This window comes from Emys orbicularis, chromosome 6, assembly GCF_028017835.1.
Source record: "Emys orbicularis isolate rEmyOrb1 chromosome 6, rEmyOrb1.hap1, whole genome shotgun sequence".
NCBI lineage: Eukaryota > Metazoa > Chordata > Testudines > Emydidae > Emys > Emys orbicularis.
The window spans coordinates 6,282,834-6,300,821 of NC_088688.1; the positions used below are offsets into that span (position 1 = coordinate 6,282,834).

The 17,988-nt window shown below is 44.8% G+C and overlaps 1 protein-coding gene across 40 annotated transcripts in view; it reads right to left on the minus strand.

Moving 5' to 3' along the window:
• CELF4 (CUGBP Elav-like family member 4) overlaps positions 1 to 17,988 on the minus strand; it is an 846,252-nt gene that overhangs the window by 30,841 nt on the left and 797,423 nt on the right. For 15 of the 40 annotated variants that reach the window (XM_065406447.1, XM_065406452.1, XM_065406448.1 and 12 more), the window contains one exon: positions 11,731 to 11,814. The exons of 14 other annotated variants lie outside the window; for them this stretch is intronic. In XM_065406447.1, the coding sequence (XP_065262519.1) occupies positions 11,731 to 11,814 (84 nt within the window). Of the gene's footprint in view, positions 1 to 11,670; positions 11,815 to 17,988 lie in introns of all 40 variants that reach the window. 11 more of the 40 variants (XM_065406431.1, XM_065406434.1, XM_065406463.1 and 8 more) reach the window with 1 other exon arrangement.

The following is a 17,988-nucleotide window of genomic DNA, read 5'->3' on the forward strand; positions in this document are numbered from 1 at the left end:
ATCCTGATGCCACCCCACTGCTAACGAGCTCCTCAGAGCCCGTGCTCAAGCTGAAGCCCCAGCGGGATTCTCACACTAGGCATTTCCCTGCCTATCTCCGCAGCAGGGCCTGATCCCGTAAGTGTGCTCTGAGGTGCTGTGGGGTGGGCCTCTCTCTCTTTCTCTGGTTTTTCATAAGCAAGGGCTGACCTGGCTCAGGCACCTAATGCCAGGAGAGGGTTCAGGGCTGAGAGTCTTGAGCAGAGATAGGTGCCTCCCTCTGGCCCATCAGGTGCCTCGAAGCCCAGACCAGTGGGAATTAGGCACCAAAATACTTTTGGAAATCTGGGCCTTTCCTCTGCACCTCACTCCTTGCTAGCTTAGGGTATATCTACTCTGCTGTTAGACACCTGGGCTGGCCTGTGCCAGGTCACTCGGGCTAAGGGGCTCGGGCCAAGGGGCTGTTTCATTGCAGCCTGAGCTCTGGGACTCTCCCACCTCGCAGGATCCTAGAGCCCAGGCTCTAGTCTGAGCCCAAATGGCTACACAGCAATTGAGCAGCCCCTTAGTCTAAGTCCCGCGAGCCCAAGTCAGCTGGCATGGGCCAGCCGCAGGTGTCTAACTACAGAATACACCAGGGATCGGCAACCTTTGGCACGCGGCCTGCCAGGGTAAGCACCCTGGCGGGCCGGGTCGGTTTGTTTACCTGCCGCGTCCGTCGGTTTGGCCGATCGCGGCTCCCACTGGCCGCAGTTCGCCGCTCCAGGTTAATGGGGGCTGCGGGAAGCGGCGGCCAGCACATCCCTCGGCCCCATTGGCCTGGAGCGGCGAACCGCGGCCAGTGGGAGCCGCGACCAGCCAAACCTGTGGACGCGGCAGGTAAACAAACCAGCCCGTCCGCGTGCCAAAGGTGGCCGATCCCTGGAATAGACATTCCCTTAGGGAGTTCCCTGCTCGGCTTTCTGCCTTCTGAGAATCCCTTTTTTCGGGTACGTCTACACTTTGAACTGTTTCAGAGTAGCAGCCGTGTTAGTCTGTATCCGCAAAAATAACAGGAGTACTTGTGGCACCTTAGAGACTAACAAATTTATTAGAGCATAAGCTTTCGTGGGCTACAACCCACTTCTTCGGATGCATATAGAGTGAAACATATATTGAGGAGATATATATACACACATACAGAGAGCATGAACAGGTGGGAGTTGTCTTACCAAGTCTGAGAGGCCAATTAAGTAAGAGAAAAAAAACTTTTGAAGTGATAATCAAGATAGCCCAGTACAGACAGTTTGATAAGAAGCAAGTGTGAGAATACTTACAAGGGGAGATAGATTCAATGTTTGTAATGGCTCAGCCATTTGAACTGTGGAGTTAATTCCCAGCAGAAGGAGACATACCCGCATTAGCTCTGATCGAGCTAGAGTGCTAACACTAGAGTGGAGCTGTGGCAGGGGTTACTGGCCCACGCACAGGCCTCCCATTGCCACAGCTGCAGTCTATTTTTAGCACGCTTCCTTGATCAGAGCTAGCCCGGGTATGTCTCCTCAACGTGGGAATTACACTCCCAGCTTGAAGTGCAGACATACCCTTAGGCACCTAACTCTCCCCCTGGGCTGTGTGGGGAGCCTGGCCACCGAACTCAGGGCTCTGAATTCAATAGGTGTCAGGATGCCCAGGAGTTAGGCACTGACATGCCTAAGTCCCTTTATGAATCCAGCCCTGAATGAATTGCTCCAGGAAGCACACAGTGTCTTTGGCAGAGAAGGTCATTGAACCCAACTCACCTGAGTCCCAGAGCAGCATGCTAAGCACCGAACTATCCTTTCTCTTGCTAGACTGCAAGCTTTTTGTGATGGGGCATCTATCTTGCTCTATTTAATGATCCCTACCTACCTCCTAGGGAAAGCAGTAGAGGTCCCCGCCCCCGTTGGTTGAGAACGGACACATTTGACTGGACTAAGGCCTGAATGCACAAAAGGATTTAGGCGTTCTGAGTTATGCTGAGCGTTACAATGCCTAAATTTTGGGCGCCTGGGAAATCACTTGTGATTCACAAAGCCAGAGTTCAGTACCCAGCAATGGCTGGGGAGAGACAGGTGCCATAGAATGAGATTCACAGAAAATACCAACGTGCTAGGCAGGGAGCCATCTAAAGTAGGCAGTGGGAATGCCTAGCTCTACTTGCGATTCCTAGCTGTGAACCTTCTTTAGAGTTAGCAGCCTATGCCAATTTTGCAGGAAGCCACTGGGGACCACCCCCAAAACTTTTAGCCCAGTATGTAGGGCATTCACCAGGGATGTGGAAGACCCCTGGTTCAAGTCCCCCCTCCACCTGAGAGGGAGAAGGGATTTGAACTGGGCTCTGCTACTACTCAGGTGACTGCCCTAACCACTGGGCTCTGGGATATTCTGATGAGGGGCTCCCTCAACCACTCCTGTTGAAACTGCATGGATAAATTATTAAAGAGTCATTGGAGCAAGGGGGCTGCTTCATGGACCTCCCACATCCTGGAGAATGGTCTAATCACCATTGGCTGCAGGGTCATTCTCACGTTTGTGAGCTCTCTCTCTCTAGCCCAAATGACTCCTTGAGGGAGAGTATGGGAGAAAGGCAGCACAAACATGAGAGTGACCTGCTGGTTAGAATACACACCCACACTGAGAGATTCCAAGGCTAGAATGGCCAATTGTGATCATCTAGTCCAACCTCCTGAAGAACACAGGCCATAGAACTTCCCTGAAAAAACATTCCTAGAGCAGATCTTCTAGAAAAACGTCCAATCTTAATTTTAAAAATTCCCAGTGACAGAAACCCCATCAAGACTCTTGGTTAACTGTTCCGATGGTTAATTACTCTCACTGTCAAAAAACTGACACCTTATTTCCAGGGCCGGTTCCAGGCACCAGCGAAGGAAGCAGGTGCCTGGGGCAGCCAATAGAAAGGGATGGCAGTCCATCCGTTGTTGGGGCGGCAGGTTCGGGTCGTCATCGTCGGCACTTTGGCGGCAGCTCAATCGGCCCCCTTCAGTCTTCGGTGGCACTTCAGGGGCAGCTCAATCGGGTTTTTTTTTTTTTGCTGCTTGGAGCGGCAAAAAAGCTGGAGCTGGCCCTGCTTATTTCCAGTCTGAATTTGTCTAGCTTCAACTTCCAGCCACTGGATCATGTAATACCTTTCTCTGGTAGCCTGAAGTGCCCATTATCTAATATTTGCTTCCCATGTAGGTACTTATAGATTGTAATCAAGTCACCCCTTACCCTTCTCTTAAGCTGAATTGACTGAGCTCCTTGAGTCTATCACTATAAAGGTTTGTTTTCTAATCCTTTAATCATTCTTGTGGCTCTTCTCTGAACCTCTCCAATTTATCAACATTCTTCTTGAATTGTGGACACCAGAGCTGGACACAGGATTCCAGCAGTGGTTGCACAAGTGTCACGTACAGAGGTAAAATAACCTCTCTACTTCTACTTGAGATTTCCCTCTTTAAACATCCAAGGATTGCATTAGCCCTTTTGCCCATAGCATCACCCCTGGAGCTCATGTTCAGCTGATTGTCCACCATGACTGATTAGCCACCTTTGGTTGTTGGATTTAGTGCGTGGGTGCCGGGTGGGGTTGGTGGCCTGTGATATGCAAGAGGTCACACTCGGTGAGCTGCTGGTCCCTTCCGGCCTTACACTCCAATAGATGACCCCCAAAGCTTTTTCAGAGTCACTGCTTCCCAGGATAGAGTCCCCAACCTGTAAGTGTGGCCTGCCGTCTTTGTTCCTCGATGTATACATTTACCTTTAGCTGTATTAAAATGCATACTGATGTGAGAGACCCAGCATCCTTCCCCTCCCTCCTCCAATGACTCTATTTATCCACAATGGAAGAGCTTCATCAGGGGAGACTGAGAGAGGCCCTCCCCCATCAGAATATCCAATAGCTCAGGGCTAGGCACTCACCTGAAATATAGCAGATCCCTGTTCAAATCCCTTCTTCCTGCTCAGGTGGTGGGGGGATTTGAACCAGGGGGGCTTTCACATCCTAAGTGAGTAAAGTAACCACTAGGCTAAATGTTATAGAAATGTAGGATTGGAAGTGACCTCAGTAGGTCATCTAATCCAGTTCCCTGCTCTGAGGCAGGACTAAATACGATCTAGATCATCCCTGACAGGTGTTTGTCTAACCTGTTCTTTAAAACCTCCAATGATGGAGATTCCACAACCTCCCCTAGGTAATTTGTTCCAGTGTTTAACCACCCTGACAGTTAGGAAGTTTTTCCTCATGTCTAACCTAAATCTCCCTTGCTGCAATTTAAGTCTATTACTTCTTGTCCTGTGCTCAGTGGGTAAGAAGAACAATTTATCACACTCCTCTTTATAACAACCTTTTACATACTTGAAGACTGTTATCATGCCCCCCTCAGTCTTCTCTTCTCCAGACTAAAAAAAACCCCCAATTTTTTCAATTTAGATCTTTAATCATTTTTGTTGCTCTCCTCTGGTCTTCAATTTGTCCACATCTTTTCCAAAGTGTGGTGCCCAGAAGTGGACACAATACTGCAGATGAGGGTTTATCAGCGCGGCGTAGAGCGGAAGAATTACTCCTTGTGTCTTGCTTACAACACTCCTGCGAATACAGCCCAGAATGATGTTTGCATTTTTTGAAACAATGTCATACTCTTGACTCATTTAGTCTGATCCACTATGACCCCCTGATCCTCTTCTGCAGTACTCCTTCCTAGGCAGTCATTGCCCATTTTGTATTTGTGCAATTGATTGTTCCTTCCTAAGTGGAGTACTTTGCATTTGTCCTAATTGAATTCCTCCTATTTATTTCAGACCATTTCTCCAGGTTGTCAAGATCATTTTGAGTTCTAATCCTGTCCTCCAAAGCGCTTGCAACCCCTCCCTGCCTGGTATCATCTGCAAACTTTATAAGGGAAGTAGGGTGACCAGCCAGCAAGTGTGAAAAATCAGGACGGGGATTGGGGGCAGAGGGGGGTAATAGGAGCCTATATAAGAAAAAGACCCAACAATCGGGACTGTCCTTATAAAATCGGGACATCTGGTCACCCTAAAGGGAAGTTTAGATAAGGGAAGTCCTCCTCCTTCCCCTGTAATTCACCCCAGCTGTTTTGTGTGACCTCACCTGAGGGGCCCGACCTGGTAGGCAGCTGAACGTCTATTTCCCCCCAGTTTGTGAATTGCTCTTAGGTGGGAGCTAGGCCCCTGGATAGCGACAAGGATGCTGCTGTGTGCATGCTCAGAAGCAGAAACATAGGTGCCTAGGGAACTTTTACTGCAAAAACGTAGGTGGCAATTGAGTTTAGGCACCTACAGGATTTCAGTGGAAGTTTTGTGCACCACCATGGTCCTGAAACTGGAACATAGGTGCCTAAAACAAGGACTTAGGCACCTAACTCCTTTTGTGCATTCAGGCCTAAGTACTGAAGAATGTACACTGTGCACTGGCTTCCCTGGGTGACAGGTGAGGCAACCTAAGGGCATCAATCTCTAGCTTCGGTGAATCTATGAAAAAGATGTAAACTGCTGTCTAGGGTTTCTTATTCATAGAGTATAAGACCAGAAGGGTCCACTGTGATCATCTAGTCTGACCTCTTCTGTAACACAAGCCGTAGGACTTCCCTGAATTAATTCTTCTTTGAACGAACGCACAGCTTTTAGAAAAAGATCCAATGGGCTGAACAAATCTTGACTCATCTCTGATCTTCTAAGATGCATTTCACTTGTTTGATAAATGTTCCCTGCTTCTCACTTTGTCTCCTCTCCCTATTCCCAACATTGTCCCTTCTGCCAGCCCACATCTAACACTCGGATCAGCCTCTCAACTAATTTTCACCAATTGCCCTTGAAAAAAAAAGAAGCTCCTGGTGTCTCAAATGTTGCATGCAGCATTTCAGCCATCACGGGGATCCACTCCCACCTTATATCCCTCCTGCTGCGCAGTGCTCTGTGAAGTTCTAAGCTACTCAGGGCAGGATGTCTGCTCTTTGTTCAGTTCATTTATATCCTGCACATCACTGTGCATCTTTATAGTGCAACATACATATAATAATCATAGAGATGATGACAGATTTGCCTCTTCTATGCCAAACCTTGTGAAAAATACTGAATGATCTTACAGCAACAATAACTAGAACTGGTTGAGAAATGAAAAAAATATTGTTGATTTTTTTTGAAACTTTTCATAAAAAAATTAATCAAAATTTTGTTTTTTTGATAAATGTAACCATTCTATAAACTGGTTAAACAGGACATTTTTTTCATGCAAAATTAAAAAACAACAACATTGGTCTCAATTTCAATTTTTTTGACCAGATTGAGAGGAATGACATTTTTGTCATATAAGCACTGAGTATTTATTATTATTTGTTTGATCTGGTCCCAGCAGAATCATATTTTATTATAAGTGGAGATATGAGAACCTCTTCATTCACAGGGAAAGGTCTCTTCTTGTCCACTGCACCATAAGAAGTATGGAGGGGCAAGGTAAAAAGGGATGGATGAATGATCCCATAGAGAACTCTGGAGTCCTGCTGGAAAAACACCACTGAGATTTGAGCAGGCCTGTTTTTGCATGGTGCATGGTAAAAAGCACAAAGCTGCTGCAATCTAATGCAGGTGGATACTGTGGGAGAAACGTTGAGTGCTAGGCACAGCGTCCTGAACTATAAAGTTAAACCCTCTGCACAGCCACTCTATGGCTTGTAAAAACACAGGGTAAAAACGGGGCATGGAGTGGGCGTCGCTGAGCTATGGAGATAAAGCAACATAGCAGCATGCAAATTCAATGGAAATGTTAATTTTTCAGTTTAATTTGGGGGAGGGATAGCTCAGTGGTTTGAGCATTGGCCTGCTAAACCCAGCATTGTGAGTTCAATCCTTGAGGGGGCCACTTGGGGATCTGGGGCAAAATCAGTACTTGGTCCTGCTAGTGAAGGCAGGGGGTTTGGACTTGATGACCTTTCAAGGTCCCTTCCAGTTCTAGGAGATGGGATATCTTTATTATTATTAAAAAAAAACCAGTTTTTGGCATCAAAAAATCAAAGATGTTTACCGAAAACCAAAATTTTATTTAACCTAAAAAAGATTTTTTAAATACTAATATATCTTTCTTTCTTTCTTTTACTGGAAACAGTTTTTGAAAACCAAAAATGTTTGTTTTTTGTTTTATGAAAAAGTAAAAAAAAAAATTCTCAGGAAGTATAAAAAACAAAAAAAATTCAGTGCAAAATAATTGTCATTTTCAACCATTTCTAATTATCGTATCTAAATATTCACTACTCCCATATCTGCGTAACAACAAACTGCAAATCAGAGACCAGCAGCACTGCCAACCGCAAACATTCAAAAATCAAGAGGTTGGCTTAAAATCATGAGACTTTTAAAAATAACTTATGAATTCTTTTTTTATTATGTCTGCTATGGTCATGTTTTCAAGCTTTTCTCTGCAACGATGAGGACAAAAACTTACTTTAAAAAAAAGAAAGTGGAGACATTCCTAATCACATGCCTCCAGGAGCTGGAACTTTAAGAAAAGCACCCAATATTCTGAGATTCACAATTAAATCACCAGGTTTGGCAATGCTATAAGCACAGAAGCAAATTCTCCATCTTGCAAGGACAGCGTGGGGGGTACTAGGTATTTATCACCACGCACCAAGGCAACTCACAACTGTTCCTGACCAGCACTCTTCATGCTGCAGTTTTCCCCACCTGCGTACCACTGGCTCCCACAAAAGATTAACATTCTTTCCAACCCTTACAGCAAAAAAGGAAATCAAAGAAATCCCTTTCCAGTTAGTGCCTGATTTACCATCTCGGTAACATTCGCTGCTGTACACCCCTCTTTATCACTATCCACCTCGCAAATGTTAGTGGGCTGACAACTTGCTCCAGACATGTTTCTCCACATTGCCTCTTTCATACAGGTGTACCTATGCAGGTTTATTTTGTTGCTCTCTTTCAACACATTGTGTTCACATATTATCAAAAGGATCAGTGTAGATGATCTAAGGCAAATTTTCACTACTAGCTTTCCAAGTAAACTGCCCTGATATCATGTCCTATGGGTACAGCACTGGGATCTGGGATGTGGCTATTGAGTCTTTCATGCAGTTGGGCTGTAATCATAGAATCATAGAATATCAGGGTTGGAAGGGACCTCAGGAGGTCATCTAGTCCAACCCCCTGCTCAAAGCAGGACCAACCCCCAACTAAATCATCCCAGCCAGGGCTTTGTCAAGCTTGACCTTAAAAACCTCTAAATGAAAGTGCCCTGTATGTGTGTATAACTTTAAGGTAAACCTATACCTCTCCTTAGCACGGTGACCTCTGGCCTCCAGAGCTGGCTGTAGCAAGAAGAACCAAAAACCAAAACCAAAAAAACTTGGCCTGCATGAAGCCTGCAGCAGGGGTGGAGTCTGAACAGCCCAGGCATGGTTGCTGTTGTTTCCTATATCCCCCATTACCTAGACGTGCTGTTAAATTTAGAGGCCATTTCTGAATGGTGAATGTGATAAGCCTCAAGACCATAACCTGCTCTTTTCTGAGCATGACTATACAGGCAGCACATTGTTTTCTTGCTCTCTCTCTCTCGTGTGGGTGCTAGGCCAGGAAATCAGCAGAAAGGGTGGCAACTGATGCCCTGTTCTTCATGACATGCACAAAAGTACCCTGCACACCTTGCGCTGTCATCACTGGACAAATCAGATAATGCAACTGCCTTCAGCTGCTCTAGGGAACAAGTTGGAGAATTCAAAACTTTCAGTCCCAAAAGGTGAAAACCAAAGGTTTGCTACAGGCCTAATTCACTGTGTCTCGGGTGGCTACGAAGATTTTCTCCATCACTGCAGGTGGTTTCAGGAAACCGGGCAGAGTGTCTTTCCTCCCCCAAGGCCCATAAGAGGGGGAATTAAAGGAAAAAAGGCTTGGTGACTTGCTGTGTACTCACCATATGTAAAAATGGCAAAAGGGCCAGCTCCCAGTAAGTAAGCGCTAGCTAAGCAGAGCTGTTTGGGAAGTGGGTTTTGTTCCCATGACAACACTTAGATGAATTTTTTTCAACAAAAGCTTTTGGGCTTTTGTTGGAAAAAACAAACAAACCAAAATGCATACGTTGATTTGTTTTGCTTTTGTTTTTGGTATCTGAAAAGTGAAATGTTCTGTCAGAAAACCAAGAATTTTTCAATCAAATATCGTCAAAATTGGACATTTCCTGTAGGAAAAGCAATGTTCTGTTGAAAAAAAAATGTTGAATGAAAAACATGGTCCAGCTCTAGGTCCACTGAAAGCAGCAAATAGACTGAGGACCTGATTCTCTGTACTTTTGCATTGCTGTAAAACTGACAGATTTGGCAAGCTGGGAATTCCCTATATGTAGGGGGAACCTCATGTGGTACAGACCAAATGCAACTGCCGTATGCTACTGCCATACCCCTAGTTCTGGGGCTAAGGGGCAAGGCCCAGGGAATGGTGAAAATCCCTCTGTTTTGGCTATCACTGGCTACTAGAATGGCCCCTCTTGGCTACCTAGGCAGCCAAGCTTAATTCAGAGAGCATCTTCTAACTTATACCAAGGGCCCCAGCATTGTCTGGAGCTGAGAATCGGTTCCTGAGAGCCTAAATGAAGTTACCAAGCTTCGCTCCTTGTTTTTTGCTGGACTTGGGAACTAAACACCTGAGTGGAACTTTTTTACTTAGAGGTTGGGAGAACCTCGTTACCCACATGTATTTTGGTGGTAACTGCACCAGTGGATTGCTAAGTGGGTTGTGGTTTTAGGTTTCATCCTCTCTATAACATACAGTAAATAAATATTTGAATTCTCCTCCTATTACATTGCAGCTATCATCTTTTTCATCCAGGGATCTCCAAGCACTGCGTAAATATCAGTGAATACCGGCACATGAGCTAGGTGTGTGTGACTATCCCCATGTTACAGATTAGTGACTAAATCACAAGGCCAGGACTGGTTAGAGATGAGAAGAGAACAGAGAGAAATCTGAACCCTGCACTCTAGCCCCCAGATGATCCTCCCACCTCAATAGGCCTGATTCTCATCTCACTTACTCCACTGCCACACCTCCATTAACATCAACTGAGTTCCCTCTGCTTTACACCTCTGTCAGTAGGAGGAGAACCAGGTCCGTTATTTCTCTATATAGATGAGCATGGAGACAGCCATTTCACTGCCAGAAGCTCCAACTTGACTGTCCCACGCTATGGATACCATCAGCGCGTTATCTATCTTTGACACCTAGAAGTAGGCTGGTCCTCCCATTTGGGCAGGACACCACTGGGGCTGTAAAACGAGAAGGAACTGGGACTGAGTCACAAGTGTAATGCTTATTTGAAATCCCCCAAGACGAATCCTCATACTGGGCCCCTCCACGCTCCGTGCCCAAGAGTTCATGAGAGTAGAAGGGCATGAAGCTAACAATTGCTGACTGAGATGAACACTGTGTTCCCTCCCATTATGAGGCGCTCAATGGTCTGTCCAAAGTCGCATTCAGATGCTCTCTGGATGGACAGGAAGAACTGTATAGACCAGCGGATGTTGGGGCCACGAACTCCTGGGAGCTAGTCAGTCCAAGCCAGCTGACTGCTATCAGCACGGCGCTGATTTCCAGTGGGAAACCGGCCAAGAGAAGTTGGCAGGGTTGTCTGAGGGGGAAAGGTGGAGGAGACAAGGGAGGGAACGGGCAAGGGAGGCATGGTGTGGAGATTGACAGCAGCATCAAAACCAAAAGAGAATAAAAGTCTGACATGTGGAGGGATCCCCCAGAAGCTGCCTCCAGACCAGCGGCAGGCAGAGATTCCTCAGAGTCAGGACAATTAAAAAAAAATAGTTTGCCCCATTGAACCTCTCAAAGGGCATGTGTGCAAAGAGCAAGGGACGGCAGGGAACCACATGGCAGATCCCTGTGGTGAGCGCGGGGACATCAAAGAGAATCCCGAGAGACACCCACCAGCCCTGGAAACTGCGGTTTGGAGGGAGGGGAACTGGTCAGGAGAGGTACATGGATGAACGTGGACAGGGTCCCTCTCTGCCCCACAACAGCACTGGAGTGTGACATTTACAGCAGCATGATAAGAATTTGAAATGGGGAGGGGAGATCCTGTAGAGAATTCAAACACAGATATCACATGTCTGCCTGCTGGCAGGGCCCTGAAGCAGACCTCTCTTAGTGGCTTACACTCAGAAGGTCAGATCTTTAGCTGAGAGAAATAAGCATGGCTCCCCTGCAGTCTAATGCATTACACCAGCTGGGGATCTGGCCCAAAGAGCCTTTCTTTCCCCCCAGTGCCTGATTTTCCTCCCCCAAGGCACTGTACTTTCTCCCCCGACCAACCCTGCTGCCACAAACCCATCCCCCGACCCCACCAGCTTCTCTCCAAACGCTTGTTTTTTTTCCGATGCCACCCATCCAGCGGGTGGGATTTTTCTCCCCTGTAGCCAGCAGCTGAAGCATCCACCTGCTAGCCACCTTCCAAACCTTTGTCTCTGAGCCATGCACACAGTTCTGAGCATGAGACGATTAAGGGGAGGGGGAAGGGAGAAAATAGTATCGACAGAAGTAAATCGAGAAATCAAAAAACGTAAGCAAAGAGAAAGCAGTTCGAAAGGCAAAGTGTTCAGAGAAAGCCCTTTCCTGGATGAATCTAATTGTTTTGTTATCTTTACCCACCAAAGCATTTACTTTGGTTTGTCGCCCGATCCACAAACACTTTCGAGGAGATGACATTACCGAAAGGCAGGAACATCTGCATCAGCTCAGCATCCCCAAACTCCTGGGGCAGATGGTAGATAAACAGGTTACAGCCCTCTGGTCCTGCAGGTGAGATGGGAAAGAGAAGAAGGGAGGAGATTTGAATAAAGAGTACCTGGATTGGACACGCCTCCCTCTGCTGGGGTGGAATGCTCCACAGCAGCATATTCTCCAGCAGTACTTCTGTACAGTCTATGTTTTAAATACATTCAGCAACGGGGGGCTTCCACCACTTCCTTTGGCAGACTGCTAAGATCTTGCCACTAGACTTCCTCAGCGGAGGGGATCTGGCAGTGGGGATCAACTTCCACAGGCGTTTTGGCTAATCCAGGCTCCGACCCACCAAATAACCAAAGTGATATTTACAACAGCTGCCTACCCTCCCTCCAAAAAAACTCCTCACCCCAAGCCAAGATTCTTATGACCAGAGAAGGGAGGAGACCGGGAGACCCCACGGGGACCTTGCTTTGCCAATCTAAGCAACCTGCCAGGTGATCAAATACTACAGCCATGGCATTAGCATAGAACTGATTGCTAGGTAGATAGATTGACCGGCATGTATGGAGATGGAAAGAAAGAAGCTTTTCCTGGTATTCCGTTCAGAATTTTTCTTTGCTTCGTTCATTCTCATTAATCTTAGTTTTACCTCCCCCTTGCATCCATCTCTTTGGACCACTCTGAATGGTCCCCCTCCCTCCCTGGTGTTCATAGGCGGAAGGTCAGTCATCTTTCTCAAACAGCTATTGAGGCGATCGGTGATGATGAGTGGGAACAGACACACAAACACATGGAACTCTATATTCAGCCACCTGCCTCTCTGCTCAAACTCAGACAGAACCTGGCCAAGGCTGAAACCCTGAAGCCCACCCTGAAGAATGACCCCCCACCCAATACAGAAATTCATATTCTACACATTGGTTCCAGGCAGGGACCCGCCATTCTCTTCCTGGGGCTGCAACAGATGCTAGAGCAAGAATTCCGGCAGCCTTTTGCAGCATGCAGTAGACTCTAACCTGGAGCTGGTTGGGAAAATTGTGATAGAGCAGTTTTCCATTGGAAAATGCAGTTCCGTCAAAATGAAAATGCTTTGAAAAATCACATAGATTTTGCTGAAATTTTGCTTCAGAAAAATAGGAGAGGTGGGGGTGGAAAAGCTCCAAGAGTGTCGAAACTTTATGTTTTTGACATTTTTGGAATGAAACATTTCGATTTTCCTCTTCAAAATCACTTTTCATTTCAAGTTATGTAATATATTGCAATTTATATGATAGAATTAAAAAAATCAAAATGGAAACGAAACAGAAAATTTCATTTTGGATCGATCAAGACATTTCAGTTTTGTCAAAATGGAAAGTTTCAATTGATCTCAAATGAATTGAGTATTTTGGTATTTTCTTTCGTGGATCATTTTGAAATGTTCAGGTTTCGTCCTGATTTGGAACTAAAACAAATGTTGCAATCCTGAACTCCTCCATGAAATGGAATTTCCGGTTTCTGCCCTGTTCTACTCTTAAGAACATAAGAACGGCCATATTGGGTCAGACCAATTGTCCATCTAGTTCTGTATTCTGTCTTCTAACAGTGGCAAATGCCAGGTGCTTCAGAGGGAATGACCATAACAGGGCAATAACTGAGTGATCCATCTCCTGTTGACCAGTCCCAGCTTCTGGCAATCAGAGGTTTAAGGACAGCGAGAGCATGGGGTTGCATCCCTGACCCTCTTGGCTAAAGCCATTGATGGACCTATCCTCCATGAACTTATCTAGTTCTTATTTGAACCCAGTTATACTTTTGACCTTAACCCCAATGGTAGTTCAGTTTTGCTAACCAGTGTATGGGAGGGCCAATTCCTTTGCATGCTTTTGGGGATGCTCGCCTAGCACCCAGCTGTGCTCTCAATCTTGATTGTGAGAAAGACACAAAGGGTGAGGGGGAAGATCCTTGTGTCTCTCTTTACCACCACTATACACCTATCTGACCCAGCAAAGCAGGGCTTCTATCATTTATTGCTGGTGCACAGTGCGAAGTGGGGAAAGAAAAGGATTTTAATGCTCTCACTTTCTTCATCAGGGCATAATTATAGTGTCATAACACAGCAAATTACAACTTTGCCTTTCCTGTTAGGGAGGGGAGTTCGCCTAGGCGCTCCCACCTTTTATTGGCCATTACTCATTCCCCTGGCTGGCAGGATAAGTACGGTGAAGTCAGGATTCTGACAGATGCCCATTTAAAGCTCATTAAAATTCCTGGGCCTCAGCGTGATTGAAGTCACAGGCTCTCCACATTTCCTTTTGGATTAATGGAAAATGAAGGCCTAATGAATATTTGCTAAGCACAATTTTCCCCACTAATTTGCTAAAAGGACTGTCAGGAAGGAACAGCTGATCCTTTGCATTTCATGCATTTCCTAGAGGTTGCGAGGTTGCTGCAGAGTTTATTCCATATGGGGGGATGCCAGTGCACCAGGGTAATTAACTAATTAGGCACCCGGTCGTCTGCTTAGCTAAATTACTTTTGAACCTGAGTGGCCACCCTAATTCATACAAAGATTTACCCTACATCTGTACCTTCTTCAGGGTTATCCCCTCCCTTCTGTAGTGACTGCTGTTCAATCTCCAGGAAAGAGAGATGCAATTCAGTTCAGTTCAATGAGACTTTATTGTAGAGGTGGGCAAAAAAAAAAATTCAATTCAGTTTTTGTTGAAAAATGCATTTTTTAAGGCTTGAAACTGGGTCACATTTGACAAATAGCTTTGGTTGAAATTTGTTTTTTGAAAGAGTCGAATCCACGTTTTAAGTTTTTCGTTTTGAAACATTTCGTTTTAACTTTTTGTTTCGAAACATCATTTTGGTTTCAAATATGACCAATTTTAAAAAGCCCATGCACGCCCCAAAAAGAGGGTGAAAAACACCCAAAATGGCTGAATCAAAATGAAGAACAACAACAACAAAAAATTCATTTGGAGTCAACCAAAAATGTCAACTTGAAATCAATTGAAAAACCTAAAAAACCAAAAACTCATTTCAGTTCAACTTGAAATGTTTCAGCCCACTGGAAATATTTTTTATTTTGGGGTTTTTTTTCGATTTGATGAAAAAAATTTGAAAAATTATTTTGGTTTAAATTGAACCGGATTTTTTTGAGCTCTATTTGCTCAGGAATATACAAATGTTGCCAAAGCATGAGATGAAAACAGACCTCTTGGGTACCTATTAGAGGTGGGTGAGAGCTCCCAGGAGAGAGAGATAGACAGATGCATTTCCTGAAGTCTTCGATATATTGTAACTGAGCGGGAATCCTATCCTCTTGTAATCTGACCTGGGATGTACCTAGCGAAACCTATGAAGGCTTAGAAATAGTTGGTTGAAACAGAGAATGAGGTCCTGAATTTTAGCCTTCCTCAGGTTTAAAAGTTGGATCCGCAGTGTGGAAACCTTTATAAGTTAGGCCTGAAATCAGCATTGTCTGATTCTACTGTGGGATCAAGCACAAAAGAGGAAGATGGAAGCCCCTGCTTAAAGTGCAGCCATGTTCTGAACCGTGACTGTAACTGGAGTTCCATATAGAATCACAGGACTGGAAGGGACCTCGAGAAGTCTTCTAGTCCAGTCCCCTGCACTCACTGATTCTATCTCAGTGAATCAGATCCAATTGGCTCAGTTCTCAAGTCAAAAGAGTCTTTTCTAATTGCCAGCCCTGCAAACTGAAAAAAACTCAGCTGGGATCGTTTGGCTTGTTATACCATCACCAGCAATAACGATGTGGCGATCAGAATTCAGGGGACAAGCCATTTTTTATCCGCCTGTCTGTCTATCTACCCATTCATCTATATGTCTTCCATCACAAGTAGTAGTTAACTGCTCCCTTGTTGTTAAAGAGATAACAAAACAACCTCTCTCTCCTTTGCCTTATCTGCAGGAGTAAAACCGAATAGTGTGTGTGGGTGTGGGTGTGGGTGTGAGAGAGAGAGAGAGAGGAATGTACTGAGAGAAAGCTAAATCAAAGAAAAGAGTTATGTGTTTATTTTTGAATGCTGTTAAGTCTTTCTCATCTCTTGTGGCAATGAGTTCCACAGTCTAGGTCCAACAGCTAGGGAAATTGTGTCTCCCATAATCATGAGTTTCCTTCTTACTAGTCAAGAGTTTTATGGTTTCTATGGAAAGTAGCTGTCATGGGAAATCAGGGCCATGGAGAGAGAGAGAGAGAGAGAGAGAGAGGAGATCTCTCCATTAGTTAAGGCCACTCTCATGGAGGGCTTTGAATATCAGGACAAAGAGCTTGAGTTGGACTTTGTATTCACCCAGTGCTCTTCTCTCCGCACTGGCTCTCCAGTGAATACAAAAAATACCTGGAGACCTGTGTAGTTGCACTGAGAGTTTAGGGCCACAGAGTAACTGTCAATGGCTCACTGTCATACTGGGAGGGTAAATCTGGTGGAATCCCGCAGGGGTCGCTCCTGGGACCTGTGCTAGCCAATATTTTCTTTAATGACTTGGATAATGGCATGAAGAGTATGCTTGTAACATTTGCAGATGATACCAAGATGGGATGGGTTGCAATTACTTTGGAGGACAGGATTAGAATTCAAAATTACCTCGACAAATTGGATGATTAGTCTGAAATCAACAAGATGAAATTCAGTAAACATAAGTGCAAAGTATTACACTTAGGAAGGAAAAAGCAAGTGCACAGATGCAAAATGGGGAACAACTGGCTAGGCAGTAGCACTGCTGAAAAGGGCTTGGGGGAGACAGTAGATTACAAATTGCAAAAAAGACGAATATCATTCTGGGTGTATTAACAGGAGTGTCGTACATAAGTCATGGGAGGTAATTGTCCGGCTCCACTCAGCACTGGTGAGGTCTCAGCTGGAGTGCTGTGTCTAGCTCTGGGCTGCTAGGAAAGATGTGGATAAATTGGAGAGAGTCCAGAAGAGGACAACAAAAATAATAAAAGGTTTAGAAAACCTGATCTATGAGGAAAAGTTAAAAAAAACGGGTATGTTTAGTCTTGAGAAAAGCAGACGGAGGGGGCAATCTGATAACAGTCTTCAAATCTGTTAAGGGCTGTTATAAAGAGGATGGTGATTAATTGTTCTTCGTGTCCACTGAAGGTAGGACAAGAAGTAATGGGCTTAATCTGCAGCAAGCAAGATTTAGGTTAAACATTAAGAAAACTTTCTAACGGTAAGCATAGTTAAGCTCTGGAATAGGCTTCCAAGAGAGGCTGTGGATTTCCTGTCATTGGAGGTTTTTAAGAACAAGTTAGACAAATACTTGCCAGGGATGGTTTCGACACGGGGGCCTGGACTAGATGACCTCTTGAAGTCCCTTCCAGCTCTTTACGTCTATGATTCTATGAATACTATCTGAGACCTTACACCCCAGTCTTTCCCACTGAATTCAGTGAGGTTGCAAGTCAGTTCCATGACTAGCTCTTTCCTGGCAGTGTTAATGATATTTTACAAAGCAGGACAGAATCAAGTTCACTCTCCCATAGCTGCCCTGGCTTTGCTGTACTAAAACCTAAATGAGCCGATGTGACTCAAAGACACAGAAGGTGTGATTCTGATCTCACACTGGTGTAACTCCAGGGACTTCAAAGAACGTATTCTTAATTTACCTCTGTGTAAGTGAGAGGCGAATCAGCCCCTCAGGGAGTAGAGATGCTGACATTTAGACACAGTCACTCTTATGACCATCAATGCACTTTAAGCAGAAATATCCATGATCCAGGCAAAAGGGAAAGCAATAGGACATAGGTGGGAGATGACTGGATTCCACATTATATGCCAATATTTTCTTCAGTATGGAAACCTCCTCTCCTCATATAAATTCCACTTATAGGGCATGCGGCAGTGGAAATTGCATATAATTTAGAACTGCCTGATTGCAATGCTCCCCCAAAATGCATCCATGTCAAATGTTCTCATGAAATGAAAATGCCAAAGAACTTACAATTGGGACCATCAAAATGTTTCATTTTGATATTGTCATTTCGATTTGTTTTGTTTTGACTTTCATATTACGTTAAAATATTCACCGGTGTATGTTATAGACAATGTTAAATGTAATATATAAAATGAAAGATTAAAATTAACATTTTAATGTAGAACGCACGTGGACACGGAATGAAGCAGAACGACATCATTGATACCAAATGTTTTGACACTATTGAAATGAAATGTTTCAAATTTTGTCAGAATTGGCACATTCCCATGAATCGTTTCTGATTTG